Raw genomic sequence first — 17,223 nt, 5'->3', positions numbered from 1 at the left:
AGGGAAGATCCTTATCAGTGTTAAATAAATCTATCTACACCTATCAAAGGCTAGAATTGGACAAAAGCTGAAGCAGTGCCACTGCTCCTGAAAAGCCAAGCCTGTCTATTGCACATGTAAGGCTAAATAAGAAATTAGGAACTCCATCTGTTCTTAAACATGCTGTCATTCCTGAATCAGTTGATAAGCACTGTAGGCACGCAAATCACGAATTAGTTGCAAGGAAATACCACATCTGAAAGTCATATGGTCGTGTGCACCACAGTATGAGCTGTGGGAGAAGGAGGATTACAGCAGAAACACAAGATGGAGAAACTAGAGTTGTAGGCAGTAGTTGAGAGCAAGACAGGAAAATACAATCACAAGAGTACACAGGATGCAGTTTCTGGTGGCAGTGATATGATTTACTAGAAGCTAGCAACAGAAATTGTCAGCTAATTATTGAGAACACCAGGAGACTCACAAACAGTGGTAACACAGGCTTGTGAGCCAAGACAGACACTGCACAGGCTGAGGAAGAGAGTGAGATGCTGTGACACAAAGGCAGGGAGAAGAGAGCAGATCAGGAAAGAAGAGGAGGGCAGTTCGGCTCTTCAGGCTAGGACTGGTCCTGATGATCCAGGAAGCTGCTCTGCAATATATTCGCGTGCAAAAAATGTGGCTTTGCAAGTATCCGAGCTCACAGATTGATATCTTTCCCTTTTCCAATGTCTCCCAAATCCAAAAGGTAAGGGTGTGAAAATACCTGAGTACCAAGAACACTAGCTAATAACTGTCCCATGTGAATGAAAACCTCTTAAGTAACTACATCTGTCAATTTAGCTTACATTATCTTAAAACCAAAATCACAGAATTCTTTTTTCTTTCTTTCTTTTGTTTCATTTCATTACCAGTTTCTTGTGTGACCCTGCCTAATTGAAACCATTATATCTGAGCACTTACTACTGTTAGGGCACTGCAAAAGTGTAACATATATTCAGTTGATACACAGTGCAAATAGTATGCCTAAGCAGCACCTTCATTCCTACAAATTTTCTTCCAGCTAAGTAAATAAGATCTTTAGAACACCTTAGGCAAGGATTTGAGTACGTTGAACATTCACATTCAAAAATATGGTACAGCATTTCAAATCAGTTTCTTAGGCTCTCTCAACATAACAATAAAAAAAAGTTGTGTGCTACAGTTAAGGTGGCAAAATGCCCCCTACAATACAAGTGGCTGTTGCCAGCAATATTTCAATGTGCATGATCACACACAGAAGTATCCCCAGTAATTAAAGAAAACAATACACTCCTCAGAGAAAGAACAGGACAAATTTGTATAAGTGTACATCATACATTTATTACCGAACAACTCTCTCAACTCCAAAATTGGGCACAGGGATTAAAAATAAAAATTCATTGCACTACCTAGTAAAGCATTACTAGTAACTCTCATAAAAAATGTACAAATTTTGTTAAAAATTTATCAAGCCTTCAAATGATTTGGTTACAGATATTTATAATACGTTTAAAACTACATGTTAAATGATACAATAGCATATGATTTAAAGAAAACACTTAACAAAATATGATTCCAACAAAAACCATAAGCTTTCATAATAATTAGCAAGTCTGAAACACAAGTAGCAAAATGAGGTAACAATGTACCAAAGGAAAAAACCACAGCTTTTACAAAGGCCCATAGATAACTCAGTTGAAACTGTTTTTTACAATTAAAACAGCTGGTAAATCTCATCCCAAGTATTATGCATTGTATTAACAGCTGTGAAGTCCCATTCAAGAGCCTGTACAAAATGATGTACAACACATGGCCTCACTTCTTTTTCTAAAGAAAGACAAAAAATGAGACACTAGAATTATCTGTAGGCCTTGATATCCACCAAAACGTCAAATTAAATTAACAGTTTATGCAAAAAACACAGCAGTGCCAATATGATAAAGCAAACATATTGGAGGTTGGATAATTTTTTTCTTTTTTTGGTGTTGTTTTTTTGTCTTTTTTTTTTTTTTGAGAAAAAAGAGTCATTGAATGGCAGAAAGGCAATGAACATAAAAGAAGTGTTGCTGAATTCAGGTGCTGTCAGGCACCACAGCAGCTGTGCATAATACATGGCAGTTAAGAGCTGAACATAAATCCCCTGCCCTTGACAGCCACCACAGAGGATGTGGTTGTAATCTGTCTGAGCTGATTCAAAACATAAGCATGTGTGCTCTTTGTACACACTAACCACGGGAAGCAAGTCCACATTCATCCATGCAAACCAAAGAACCATTCCAGAAGAGATGAGCCATAAGAGTGCAACAATTAATTGCAGGATTTTACCAACTTTGACCCTCCATCTCCAAGATCTCCCATTGTCTCACTGAATTTTAGTGGGGGAAAAGAGACACTTCTCCAATTCCAGAAAGACAACTACTTTCCCTCGGCTTCAGAAGTATGTGTCTTGTTCACTTGTATCAAGTTTAGAAAAAATACCCTCTTTCCATGCTTTGAACTGAATACTAAACACAGAAATATTAGTCATGTTTAAATCTGTACATGGATTTTTTTTCTTTTGCAGTTATATAAAAGAGGCTAAGTTTTGTAAGACATACGTGGCATATGTTTTTTAAACATGATTTTATTTGTTAAAAAAATAAATTTTATTACATGTAATTTAACCTGCTAGGTGCTATTGTGAAAAGCCTATTCTTTAACTCCACTGGAAGAGAGGAAAAAGAAATTCTAATATTTTGAAGTGGAAGTAACAGCATTTTTATTTATTTTAGTGTTCCTAAGTAAGGTATGGAAATCTTCACTGTTTTTAAGAACTACCTGCATAACTAAACAGAGGGAAAAACATCTGAAATAGGGAAAAATTGTGCTTCTTTTTAGCTGCACCAAGAGCTGTAACTGGTTTGTTAAATCTTCAAAGAGGAAAACCAGCATGGAGAACATCTAACACTGTTTGATATTTTAACTGATACTAAAGCATAGCAGCATACAAAAGCATCAGAAATGATAAAGAATAAACTTAAAGCTGAAACTGGCAGCAAGTTGTAGCAATACTGGTAATTGTGCCACTTGTGCTGCTGCAACCAAAGTAATGACACTGAATTTATGACAAGAGTTTCATTGCAAAAAGTGCATACTTTTAATAACTGTGGAATATGCAGACCTAAACATGCTAGAACACATCAGACACGTTAACAGTGTGAATGTTACAAAGAAAGCTCATTTTTCTAATGGCCCAAATAAAATATTATTCAGAGCACTTGAGTAGACATTATCCCCTCATTTCACAGCACTGTTCTGGAAAGTATTCCAAATTTCTCCTCTAGTGGAGCACTCTGGAAACTTGATTGCAAAAACTTAGGGAGTTCCTTCTTCCTGTTATACTCATTATGAAATAAGGAAGGGAAAGAAGCAGCATCAGGGCAACAGAATTCTGAAGATAATGACCAAAACCTACCTCCTTTTGTGACAGGATGAAAAAAATGTGAAATTCTACCTCTCTGAGAAAACACTAAAAAAAAGTATTTTATTCATGAAGTTGTAGGAACAAAATTGTAACCTTTTACAAGTTATTTTAGTTACATACCAACTTCCTTGCAGATGACAAAGAATGTATGTGACTAAAGCCAATGTTTATAAGCTAAAAGATGATGTCCTTAGAAAGTCCAATGGGCAAAAGTTAAGAGCTTTTCCACAAGACCAGGACACCCTCAGTGAACTTTCTGCTTCCTTTCATGGAAGAAACACTTAACTGGCAAACCCAGCTAGAAAAATTTAGAAGGAAAACAGAAAAGCATTGATATTCATATTAGCAATCAGAAACATTAATATTGCTAAATGTGATATTGCAACTCTACATTGATAAAATAACTTGTAAATCAGCCATTAAAAAATCCGGACTTTCTAACATATGATAAAACCCCCAAGGTTACTCACGTATGAACAATCAATGCATTCTTTAGTGGTACACGCTTAAAGCCTCCAGTGAAGGGGAAGCATAATAGCTGTTTGTTTGAATAGTAGTAGGTAGAAAGGTCTTTACACCTGTAAGTATGTTGGGGACAAAATACTAAAAGTCTGTAATTGCTGCACCCATTGCATTCAGTGTGCAGCTGCAAACACAAGGAAAGGAACCAGTGTACAGTACTAGTACTGTTTAAATAACACACAAGATTATACATTGCAGCATAATTATTACTACACACATACGTTCTCAGTACATGCTGGTATATAGGTTCTCACGCACGCACACCCAGACACAAGCACACTTCACTCACCTTCTCACAGGCAAACACACACTCACACCATTTATCCCCACTCACAGTATCTGAAGGCTCTATATAAGGTAGATTGCTATATTGTTTGGAGCTACCACTTTTTATTTCCTTTTTCTTTTATATAAAAGCACATGCTAAAAGATCACATCCACAGTAATCTTGCAGCAGTATTCGGAATGATCACACAAAACCCAGGGAATGTTAGTGCACACACAAAATTAAGCTAAAAAAAAAAAAATCTTTGGAGTTCCAATCACACTTGTTAGTATAACAATCCCGTAACTGTGAAGACTAGTTATAATAAGCTTTATAATCGATTAAGTCACACAGTGCAAAGTAAGGTCCATTGACCCCTTTGTGTAAAGGGTAGGCTGGAAGCCACGTGGGTAGGTAAGTTCAATAGAGAGTTCATATATACATGTGACCAGAAACACCCAAACCAGATTTGTGCTGTTAGATTGGTCATTCTGAATCACGATGCACTTCTGAAGCATCAGCTCTACAAATCGGGCAGGTACGATTTGCCTGTAAAACCGGAAAAACAAGAGGGTTAACCAGACTGGCAAATACATTGTTGAAGTAATGTGTATGTGATACTGACATCTGTGACTGCTGAAGAGCAATTCAAGAGAAGACAGAATGTACTTACAGTAATTTCACGACTATAAGGCACACCCTTTTGACTGAATTTTTTCCCCGAACCCAGAAGTGCGGCTTATAGTCCGGTGCGCCTTATCTGATGGACAAAGTTGTGAAATTTGCCAAACCAGAAGTGCGAGCCGCAATGGGGGGGCGGTGCCACGGGAGTGCCGAGTCTTGAGGGGGGAGCGGGAGCAGGCAGCCACGGCCGGCAGGAGCCATGAGGGAGTCAGTGTCGGCCCTGGCCCGGGTGGAACAAGAAGCTGGGCGGTGCCACCACGGGCACAGGGGGAATGAGAAGCTGGGTGGTGCCGGCCCCAGCCCAGGCACAGGGGAAACCAGAACCCGGGCGGCCCTGGCCCGGGTGCAGGGGGAATGAGAAGTGCGAGCCTGCAACAACCCCGAGCAGAGCCCGCCTGGTGGCGGCATCGGAGCAACAGCGGCAAAGCCCCTGTGGCCGCCAAAAGGTGGCACCGGCCGAGCCCCTGCGGCCGCCGAAAAATGGCGGCGGGGAAGCCCCTGCGGCTGGCGAATCGCGGCGCCGACCAAGCCCCTTTGGCCGCCAAATCGCAGTGGCGGCTGAGCCCCTGCGGCTGCCGAATTGCAGTGCCAGCCGAGCCCCTTGCGGCCGCCGAATCGCGGCGCTGGCCGAGCCCTTGCGGCCGCCAAATTGCGGCACTGGCGGAGCCCCCACGGCCGCCGAATCGTAGCGCTGGCCAAGCCCCTTGCAGCCACTGAATCGCGGCGCTGGCGGAGCCCCTGCGGCTGCCAAATTGTGGCGCCAGTCAAGCCCCTTGCGGCCCGCTGAATTGTGGCGGTGGCCGAGCCCCTGCGGCCACCGAAAAGCCGCGACGGCAGTGCCGCCCTTGCGGCTGTCGAAAAGCAGCGACAAGTGGTGCAGCCCTGGGGAAGCGGACAGAAGTGGGGCGGCCGCCGCCGCCGGCCGCAGGGAAGCGATGAGAAGCGCCGCTGTTGCTGGCAAGCCGGGACACAGCGTGGCCACGCGGTGGGAGCCAGGTGCTGTGAGCCGTGCCAGCCGGCGCTAGGGGCAGGCAGGAGTGCTGGGGCCCGCTGCACAGGGAGGGCGCCTGGGGCTGCATTTAAAGGCTACACTAATGTTTGAAAAATGTTTGCAAATTGAGCACCTGCCAGTAATTTGTTACTTTGTTGCGTGCCGTGTGGCTCCTCGCTGCAAAAAAAAAAAGTGCGCTTTATAGTCCGGTGCGCCTTATCTGATCTACTAAGTTGCGAAATGTGCCGGCTCCCGGGGGGTGTGCCTTATAGTCCGGTGCGCCTTATGGTCGTGAAATTACTGTACTCCTTTTCTTAATTTGTTTTGTTATGTTTGAATGGTGTGGTGAGTTTGCCAATTGAAAATTACGTTTACAAAAAAATAATTGCTCCTTTTATCTTCAAAGACAAAGCAAGACAACAAATAAGGCTCTAGCTAAGTGATGGTGGTTTCATTTATGCAGATTCACAATTACAGTATACTGCAGTCAGATGGATGTAACTAGCAGCCTGTACTGTATGCTGTAGAGAAACCAACCAAAACAAATTGAGACACCTTGGGCTGCAAATAAACATTTTGGGTGAGGATGTCACGAACAGTACTGATCAGGAATGACATCATACTTTGTTTATTCAGTAATCGGCACAGAAAAACATCATATAGACTGGGTCAAAGCTGAAAGCAAACTGGGGAAAAAGGGAGAGCCTTTTAGTAAAGGGGAAGGGGAATTAAAAAAATAAAGAAAATATGACCCAATCAAGCAGGTATTCAAGTAACACGCACCAGCAGGCCTAGATTTAGCTCTTTAGTAAAGCACACACTGAAAATATGTCCTGTGACTCATTTACTTTTCTAGATTCCTTAAAAAGTAAGACAGGTAAGAAGTAATATTCCTTAAGCTACTGGGAAACTATTTCTGCCTTCTCATTCCCCTTTTCAAATAATGGCTCATTTAATTTTAGCAAATGAGAGAAAGTCCCAGAAAAATATGTAACATCTATGAGTCAATACTTCCCTTGCAAAGGGAAGTGTGAAGACACCTCTTCCTTCTCCCAAATTCTCTATTTCATAGTTACCAAAATTGCAGGACTAACCACTGCACTCCAAGTCTTCTAAGGCAACCAGATTTTTTAATGAAAATACAAGTGAAGAGCATCAAGAAATATGACTCTGTTGGCCAGAATTCAGAATTCTTTGCCTAGTATTTTAAATCTGAACAGCAACTAATCCAATGAAAGTAATATGTTATTTATTACTGAGAAACATTATTCAGTAATGGAAGTTAAAGTGACAGTGTATTTTTCCAGTCAATTTTCCTGCTGTCAGCTGTTAGCACTGTCCATAATTTTTACTGCTCCGTAACATTTACTGCTAAATTTTGCAAATCATGGATTGGAGTATCAATTAAAATTGTCCTTCTCTCTCTTTCAATAGCAGTTTCAAAATATACTTCAGAACGTCCTTACTCAGTCATTTCACGTGCTTGATTCTAAATATAGCCTGGTTAATATAATTTTTAAAATAAAAAGGCATGTTCTTAAACATTCAGTGGATTAATGAATCAAGAGCTATTTGCTTAGATTGGTAGTGAAGTAACAATCACTTGCACCACAGAACAGCGTTCAGTAGGAATAATTTCCTGACAGGAATTGCAAAAATAGATCTACTGTACCAGGATAAAATGAATGCTCATGGACACCACACCACTGCTTTTAAAGTAACTTTTCAAGATCCTACATGAACATCTGCTTCAAATTTAGTTGCATTCTTGTGTCTTTCATGAAATGGATTTCCCCCTCTTGGCATTTAATATGACTCTTTGATACCAAAAGAATAACATTACAAGTACTGAAAGCTACAATTTTAACTTTCCCTTGTAGAATTTAAGAACATGATGTTGGCTGGATGATGTGAATTAGGTGGATGCAGACACAATTATACGATCAAGATATATTAACAAAAGCTCTCAAATTCATAAAGGAAAGGACAGAAGCAAAACTAAAGCACAAAACATTTTCCAGTTATCATAACTTCCAGATGGTAGCCTCTTAACTGTAACCACATTTAGACAGAGGTTGCAACTAAAATAGACTGGTGTTATAGGTAACTCATTACCACCTCCAAAACGAAATAGTCATTATTTCCATATACCATGCTTGTACCATTGTAACTGAACCCACAAGGTGCAAAAGTATTCCTTAGTGATCCTAAACAAAAATGGTTTAACCATGTCTATCTTATTTTGCACTCAGTTCTGGAATAACAATGTCAATGCAAGTTTAACTAGGTTTAACTGCACCCCTCTATATTTTGATTGCATATGTTGCAGCTCATTCTAAAGACAACCTTTAGAAAATGCTGATGTGAAGATCTGTTACAAAATGCACTAAGATGGGACAGAAACATCAGCAAAACTATTTTACTGCTAGAATAGTACACTATGATTATGAAAACAGACTAAACTAAATCTACAGTTATTTCATGAATACAAGCCGCACTGAGTATAAGCCGCATCGCCGGGTGTTGGCAAACATTTTGTTCTTTGTCCATAAATAAGCCGCACCCAATTATAAGCCGCTCTGTCGTTCGCAGCAAGGACCCGTGTGCAACCAAGTTGCCAAATAGTAACAGAATCGCGGGATAGCGGGGTTTACTGGCTCGGCTTGGCTCGGGCCATGAGGGCTCGGGGCTGCCAACAGGGTTGGGTGGCCCAGTTCGGCGCTGCCACTTGGCGGGGCCACTCGGGACCGGCCGCCGCTGCCTCTGGGATCGCTCGCCCCGGCTTGGCGCTGCCCCGTGGTGGCAGGAGGGGCACAGAGCCTGCCGGCACCCGCGGCTGCGGTGGGAGGCAGGGATGGAGCCACCCCACTCCTGTGGCAGCGGCACGCGGGGACGGGAGCCCCCCGAGCCGCGGGGCCAGCAGCACGGAGCCCCCTGCCTCCCCCCGGGCCGTGGGGCCAGCAGGAGAGAGCCCCCGCCTTCCCCTGAGCCGTGGGGCCAGCAGGAGAGAGCTGCCCCGCCTTCCCCACCCCCTGTGTTCCCTGCATGGAACAGCTCCACCCGCCGCGCAACAGAGTAACCAATTTGTAACAACTGCGTAAATGCAGGGTTTTACTGGCAGGTGTTTGACTTTGCAGTTTGCACTCAGTTTGCATTCCTGAGGTTGAAAATGTCAGAAAATTATTCACATATTGGCCGCTCCTGAGTATAAGCCGCATTTCCAGTGTTGAAGCAAAATTTTGGTCAAAACGGTGCGGCTTGTATTCATGAAATTACTGTACTTTTTTCAATTTGCAGGTCCAAATTCTATTGCCAGCAATTGAAAGGATGAAATCTTAACTTTGTAAGTAACACACTGAGTTCCAAAAAAGATGAACTCAACATGTCTCATTCATGAGTACCATGTCAGGTAAGAAAAAAGCATTAAGAAAAAGACAAACATGCAGAACACTTTCCTGACATATCCTTTTAACCTCCAGAAATCTGCAGATCAGGTGTTCCATGAATCATAAGTTTTTATGGTTTTTTTTTTTGCATTAATAACCTGGAAAGCACTGTCTTTAAAAAAATCCACATAATAAACTTCTTTTTTTCTTTTTTTTCCCCATAAAGTAGAGACAATATTATTCCTGGATACTCACAGTCCACACCACAAGTGACTTAGAGAGTTCCATGCAATGAAAGATTGACACATGTAGTGTGGACGCTGCTCAAGAAGGGAGACACTGAAGAATATCACTCTGATACATACAGACTCTTCTCTTAATTTTTAGTAAGTGAATAAAACTGCATACGTCTAGCACAGAAAAACTGGTAATATTATGTGGAGTGTGTGCATGTGGTTTTTCAGTACGACAATAAAACAACTATCCTCTTGCCGATTCTTGAGCATGTACGTGAATTCAGATACTTCTGGACCAGTTCTACCAAAAATTATGAGCATTACAAATACTTACACTGGCCCTAGATTTTGTAGAAGCTTTAGCCTTAGACTACCATGGGTACTGTAGCCAAAGGGTAATTTCACATCCCATTTTTTCAAATCCTTCTCATTTTTCTTCGTATCTTCTTAACAAAAAAAATACTGTCAATATTAATTTGATTTTTTTCATTCTCTGGATGCAGTATTTTAGCACTTGCATAAGATATGATGTCATATTTATGATGCCATATAGGCAAGGGGGTTTAATTTCTTTTTCCAAGACAACAAACACCATCCGTAATTTTCTAGGGACCACATCAACATAGGACCACTGCAGTTTCCAATGTTCCACACAAGAGACTAAACAGATTAAAGCAGAATAGAATAAAATAGTCAAAAAACTGAGGCAAGATGGGAATCAATACCTTGCTGGCAGCAGATCTGGCACAATACAGCCTGGAGAAATGTCTGCTATTATCTACTTGTGTTTCTTGTTCTTCTCACTATCTGCTGCTATTTAATCAGTGCTCTTACTGGGCTATCCTGATTCTTGAGCCTTTCTTTTTTGCTGAAATTCTCTTGGATGGGTAAATCATTTTTATCCGTAAATGTACACATGTAACCCACTTTATTTGCCCCAGAAACTAAAATTAAACACAAAGGGGGTAAAGAAGCATGTTGGTACTCATTCTTGCTAGGTAAGCTAGGTAAAACAGTTGAAGCCACCATCATTATCAACCTCTGTAACATAACTCCTATATTATTTACAGTAATTTCATGACTATAAGGCGTACCGGACTATAAGGCGCACTTTTTTTTTTGCAGCGAATATCTGTGCCGCGTGCAACAAAGTAATGAATTAGTAAAGGAATCCCGCGCATGGAGTTTACTGGCAGGTGCTCAATTTGCAAACATTTTTCACAGACTGGTGTAGCCTTTAAATGCAGCCCCAAGCGTCCTCCCTGTGCGCGGGCCCTTGCACTCCCACTCTCTCCCGGCTGGCGAGGTGGGGCTTGGGGCGGCCACGACTCACACCTCGGGGTTGCTGCAGTTCAGGGCAGCTCACAGTGGTTTGGGGCGACTTGGGGCTGCCTGTGGTTCGAGCGGCTTGGGGCTGCCCACGCTTCGGGGCTGCCCGCTCCCTCCATCCTCGCTTGGCTCCTGCTGGCCAGGGGCTGTCCGCTGCTGCCCGGTCCCGCCCACCTCGCGCAGCTCCTGCTGGCCGGGGGCTGCCCGGTCCCGCCCACCCCATGCGGCTCTTGCTGGCCGCAGCCACCCCTCGTGGCTCAGCGCTCCTGTGGCGCTGCCCGCCCTTGTGGCTCGGCTCACGGCTCAGACTTTCAGGTTGGGAAATTTCGCAACTTTGTACATTATATACTGCGCAACAGACTATAAGGTGCACTTCCAGGTTTGGACCAAAATTTTAGTCAAAAGGGTGTGCCTTACAGTCGTGAAACTACAGTACTTTTTTCAGGTATTCTTCAATGTCATGTATTACTCAAATGCACAGTTATTGTTTTAAGCAAATGGGAAACACAGTAAGAGCTGTCAATGAAAACAAATGTATTCATATTCATTTTCCCTTGTGCCGAATATTATGAAGAAACAATCTTCATCAATTATTAGAATAATGTAGTATCTCGGCAGTGCTTCCGTTCTGCTGGCATTTCTAAATATCAGAAACATGAAACAAGATGAAATGAAGTAGAATAACAAAATATCCCCACCCTCTCCCACAAAACTACATAATCAATTTTATATATGATAGGATTTTTCTTACCTTCAGCCATTTATCAACACACTTGGCATGGAACTCGTGGTTACAGGGTAAGACTCTAAGTAGCTGCCTTGACTCAAAATCACACATGCACACCACACATCTAAAAAAGACAATGAAGTTCAAATGTATTTGCTATGTAAGTACAATAAATACGCAATTCCATACAAAACCTTACAGCTATGATTGCAACACAGTAGCTATTTTACTCCCTCAGTGGCTACAGTGATCTACATCTGACAATGGAAATTGAGAATTGACTCTGTGGGGTTTTAGGGGTGTTTTGTGGAGTTTTTTAATTTACTGTGCTTTCACTTCACAAAGCAAGTATCCTTGCTCTTCTGACCTAGTTGTGACTGCAAGTTAAAGAAATTAAAATCAAGGCACCTAAATCTTTGAAAGAGACCAATATACTTACAATGTCTGCTCTGACTGGTGATTGTTTGGATTGAACCTGTAGGATGGAAGTTGCTCAATGTCTGCTTTTGTTAATCCCCGTGGTTTGGCTTCTCCCAGACGTTCTGCCAAATTCAGCAGTGCCTGCAAAACACAGAAACTAGATACTTAAAAATTCACGGATCAAATAGGCTCTGGTTCCATTAGTGTTGGGGACTACCACCACATCTCACGACTCCAGCTGCTAGCACAAAACACCCTTCTGTCAAGAAATGCTTAGAACTTTAGCTCTCCCATACAATACAAGCTCCTTGGAAAAATCTTTCAGAACTTAACCATCTTTGTAATTATGTCAGTTATTATCTCTGGGATTTCAAAACCCACTTCTCAAGGACCCAATTCCCAATTAGTTGTGTGACTGCATGCACAGCTTGGTAAGTAATTCACTTCTGAGGGATAGCCTCACCCTTAATTAACAGTTCTGGTAACCAGAAAAAAATTGTCAAGTAATTTATTTCATAAGAATACGTGAATTTGGTCTTATGAGAGAAATAATAAATTTAATGGGACAGTTTACGATTCCCACTCCATGTCTTGAGCTAATTGAATTAAAATATGGAGATTTTATCCACAGTCTGGAAAACAAATACATATCATCAAACTTTAGGCACTTTTTTGGCCGCCAATTTTTATGTCAATTTTCTGTAAGGCAATGATTGCAACCAAAATCCTTTCATGTATATAATTTGCAATCTGTCACATATTTATTCATGTCACACTTCTTCATGGGGGGCCTAGGAAACAATGTCAGTGTGACAGAGAATCAATGCACAGAAAGGATCCTATGAAAGCTGCAAGTGGTATTGATTTCTTCCACTACTGCACCTAGGGCCCAAATTCTCAGAAGACATTGTTTCTAAACCACCACAGAAGTTACTACAGAAGTGCTCATTGTCAAACTGAGGATGTGCAACTACACAGAGATCTTAATGGGAGTACAGGCAAAGGGATGCAAAAGTCAGGGTTAATGATGACTAACTCAAGAGAAATCAAATGGAATCCATTCAATTCAGAACCAGCAAAGAAACAACAGTTGGATATTTAAGAAGGTTCTGCATCTTTAGATGTGAATTACCATCCCCTCCAGAGGGTAAGAAGAAAAGCCAGTAAGGTGATTTTATAAACATTACATTTAGATTAATTAATCCTATGACATTAAAATTATTCTGAAAATTACACTCATAAAACCAGTAACTTATCCTTTTCTTTTGAAAGTGCCTCACTTCTGTTTGGTATTTAAAATTAATTAAATTTTGAAAGGAGAAGAGCAGCATGGAGAACATAAAAATTGAACAATTTAATAATTACTAGCCTGGAAAGGTGAATTCTGGGAAAGAGCAATAGACAAAAAAGAAAGCTAAATACTTCTAATATCCATTATTACAAACAAAATCTGAAAGGGCCATTTTTGGACTCTTGTCTTCACAGACACAAGATTTATTTGCAAGGCAAAACCAGGATTAAAAGCAAAATATAGTAACATTTTATCTATTGCCTACGATAAAATCTGTTTTTTAAAGATCGCTGTAGTTCACACACCAACCTCATAGTTTTCTACCTCTCCATCTTCCACATCCAACTCAAAGCTGAAAGCTGGTCCAACTGCCGGTGGCACTGGGAGCATTGATCTACCATGAGAGCAAACAAAGATAAGGTTCAGTATCTTGCAGAAGGAAAGCACAGAAATAACTGGCAGAGGTAAAGCAACCTTTCTGATGTCTCTCAAATCAACATGTTCTCAGAACTGGCAAAAATGTTATGTCTGAAGCCAAGAATAGACATTTGAAGTTAAAGAGTTACAGGAAAAAGCTTTTTCTGCTACTTTCTGATATTGGGAATGCTGACTTTTTAACTGCATGTGCGTTTCACTTGGTACTTTTAACCAAGCTCAGCTTTAGTACAAAAACTAATCTCTTAATTATCACAGACTATGGAGACCTAAAACTGAAAAAAAAATTGACATTCTGATTTAAAATAAATTTATTTCTTTAAGTGGATAAAAGACTATCAAAGAGAAATGTTAAGTTCATTTAGATCTCCAGCATAAAAGTCTTGCAACTTCTGCAAATCTAAAATACACAGTGAAGATAAATAGGATTTACTACTGGACAAACTTCTATCCTGACGGCAAGCACAAATTCACTTTCTCATCTACTGTGATGTTTGCAAAAGCAGATTCCTTTTAGATTAAGAGATCAGAGACATGTTTTTCTGGTTGTATATTCAGTAAGTCTTTTTACCCCTCAAGGTAGTACAGTGGGTCAAAACTTCATCCACAGACATGGAAATCCAAAATTCAAAGCACTAATATAGTAGAATCAGGAATTACTGTGCCACATCATGTCCTCAGTGAACAGGCAAGAAGCTATGACATTACCCTAAGACTGCAAGATGAAAAGTTAAACAACTTTGCAGAATCAGATTTCTGGTACCATTTTCATGCCATATGTGACATTATGCAGAGAATCTACAGATCTGGTGTCAGTGCTTGATTATTTCCTTGTCAATGTCATCTTTGCCACCAGAAACTTCATTGTTGTTTTCCAGACTAACACATCTCATGTCAAAGACCCAAACTATCTTCCAGAGAGTCTACCATAACACACTACAGGTAATTCCTAAATTTTAATTGTCCCACATCTTTTCCAGAATCAGCTAATCAGAGGTAGAACAGAAATGTGACAGCTGTGACAGAGCAGTACTTCAGCCAGTAAAGAGTAACACAGCACAGAAGTTCCCAGTCTTGTGTTCCATAATTAAGAACCAAACCAAATAAATGTATTCCATAAGTGAAGACTCCTACAACTTGACCCTACAACAATGCAACTATGCCTCTGTAAGAGTATCATAGAACTATGATTTAAAATCTGTTAAGATTTTATCAAGAGTTACGGAAAAAAGGGGCTACTGTGCCCCAAAATACCTACAAAACTACACTGGACCAAAACTGTTTACTTGTATTTTAACTTGCTCAGTGGTGTAGGTTATTCAAAATAGGCTGAAAAGTTTACACAGAAATGGTAAGTTTTCCTCTGAGACAGGTGAAATATGCCTGGTTTCTGGTAGAGACCAACCATAAAAAGTGCCAAGATGCTTCTTAATAGCCTACATGGAAGCAAATGTACTTTTCACTTACAGCACATAAGGTAATAGGCTGGGATGGTAAGGGTGTGTTGGTATTGGCTGCTGTGATCGGTATCTGCTGCGCCCTGTGAGTCTTCGAGGCATAAAAGGTGGGTAAGGCTGCAAGAAAGAAGAAAATAAGCTTCAACTGAAACTTGTGGAACTGGAACTTGTGTCGAGTTCTTGGCTACTCAGTACAAGACAGACATGGACATACTGGAGAGAGTCCAACAAAGGGTCACTAAGATGGGACTGGAGCATCTCACATGCGCAAAAAGGCTGAGACGGCTGAGCCTGTTCAGCCTGGAGAAGAGAAGGCTTGGGGATCCTATCAATGTATATGAATACCTGAAGGGAGGGTGCAAAGAAGACGGAGCCAGGCTCTTTTCAGTGGTGCCCAGTGGCAGGACCAGAGACATTGAGCACAGACTGAAACACAGGAGGCTCTGTCTGAACATCAAGAAACGCTTCTTTTACTCTGAGGTTGAGTGAGCACTGGCACAGATTGCCAAGGGAAATGGAGTCTCCCTTCCTGGAGATACTCAAAAGCTGGCTGGACATAGTCCTGGACGCCCAGTTTTAGGTGGCCCTGCTTGACCAGATGACCTCCCTTCCAACCCTATCCAGCCTGTGAGCCCATGCTTCAACATTTTCTATTCTTAATTTCTAGGCTCAATAATGAAATCCACTTTGATTAAAGCATTATTTAAAAAATCCAGTCTCTGCTAAAATCCAAAAGAAACTCAGCCGCTACATGAAATTACTATTCCCATCTACAATATACAACCATACCAATTCATGTGAAAAAAGCGGTAATATACAACAGAAATCCTTGCAAGTTCTTGTGTGTTTAGTCTACAGTCAGTATAGTTTGAGAAACAGGACATGAATTGCTGACCCTCTTGTAAATATAAAAGGCTCAGGTGCTATTATGCACCTGAGCATAAGCAGTTGAGTAAAGAAGCCCTTAAAAAAACTCTTTAAAAATGAGAATTTTAAACAAGTCTCTTTCAAAAACCTCTAACCTTTAAGCAGTAGTATATATTTACATTTAAGCTTAAAGGCTTTAAGCCTTTCAGGTGTATGTGGAAGGTTAAATCAGTACAATTTCTGCAGCTGGACCACACACGGAGAGACACTCAAGCCCAAAGTTTCAATGCATTCATTCCACGTATAAATCAGGGTGCTTTTTTACCTTATACTGAAATGTTTTTGTATTTTCTATAAGTGAAATTAATTTATTCCTACTGAATTCATATTTGAGGGCCTCAAGAATTTTTTTTTAACAAAAACCACTAAGCCTTTACTAACATGTTTTCCTTCTTACACATTTGAAATTTGAAAGCACAAGAGCCCAAGACTCCCAATAAATAACCTAAAATCCCCTAATTTTACAATGGAATTATAATTAGGTAGCCACAGTCATACATAAAATTAACACATGAATATACACAATGCAAAAGAGCCAGGTTCCTTTTGGTTGAAGTCTCAAACTAGACATATCAAATATTTAACTGCTTTGTGAATTCTCCAATCTAAAAACATAATTAGAAACTGTTGCATTCACTGAATGAAAAAAATCAGAAATGCAGCTATTCCACTCAAATGTTAATGGAAATAAAGCTTTATAAAGATTTAGTATTACTTTATAAAAGGCCACATGGTTACTTGTAATGTCTCTATTCTACTCCTTTGCAATAAATAAAACAGAGTTGAAGCATCAGACAGGACAAATGCTGCAGTCTGCAGAAAATGGTATTATGTTCCCTATCTACTTTAACAATCAATCTTAAAAATGAAAGGAAATCTGACTCCAAGCAAAATATGTATGATTAGACTAAGTAATCTAACAAGCACACTGAATAAAACACAAGCAGTTTATGGAAGTTTTCAAGTGTCCTGGACTCCAAAGTGTCTCAATGTGCCTGAAAACTTCATTGAAAATCTGTACATCTTTAGACTAGGAGTAAGTTGATCACTTTTTGAAATGGTGGGCATTTACTTGAACCTTTATAAAAAC

The 17,223-nt window shown here is 40.6% G+C and overlaps 1 protein-coding gene across 4 annotated transcripts in view; it reads right to left on the bottom strand.

Moving 5' to 3' along the window:
- Positions 1-3,112: 3,112 nt before the first annotated feature.
- RNF38 (ring finger protein 38) overlaps positions 3,113-17,223 on the bottom strand; it is a 110,737-nt gene continuing 96,626 nt past the window's right edge. For all 4 annotated transcript variants that reach the window (XM_033084888.2, XM_033084889.2, XM_033084891.2 and 1 more), the window contains 5 exons: positions 15,217-15,323; positions 13,624-13,708; positions 12,043-12,164; positions 11,628-11,727; positions 3,113-4,799 (listed from right to left, as the gene is read on the bottom strand). In XM_033084888.2, coding sequence (XP_032940779.1) covers positions 4,737-4,799; positions 11,628-11,727; positions 12,043-12,164; positions 13,624-13,708; positions 15,217-15,323 — 477 coding nt within the window. In that variant the 3' untranslated portion in view covers positions 3,113-4,736. The remainder of the gene's footprint in view (positions 4,800-11,627; positions 11,728-12,042; positions 12,165-13,623; positions 13,709-15,216; positions 15,324-17,223) is intronic.

Source organism: Catharus ustulatus, chromosome Z, assembly GCF_009819885.2.
Source record: "Catharus ustulatus isolate bCatUst1 chromosome Z, bCatUst1.pri.v2, whole genome shotgun sequence".
NCBI lineage: Eukaryota > Metazoa > Chordata > Aves > Passeriformes > Turdidae > Catharus > Catharus ustulatus.
This window is presented reverse-complemented; position numbering and strand designations above follow the sequence as displayed.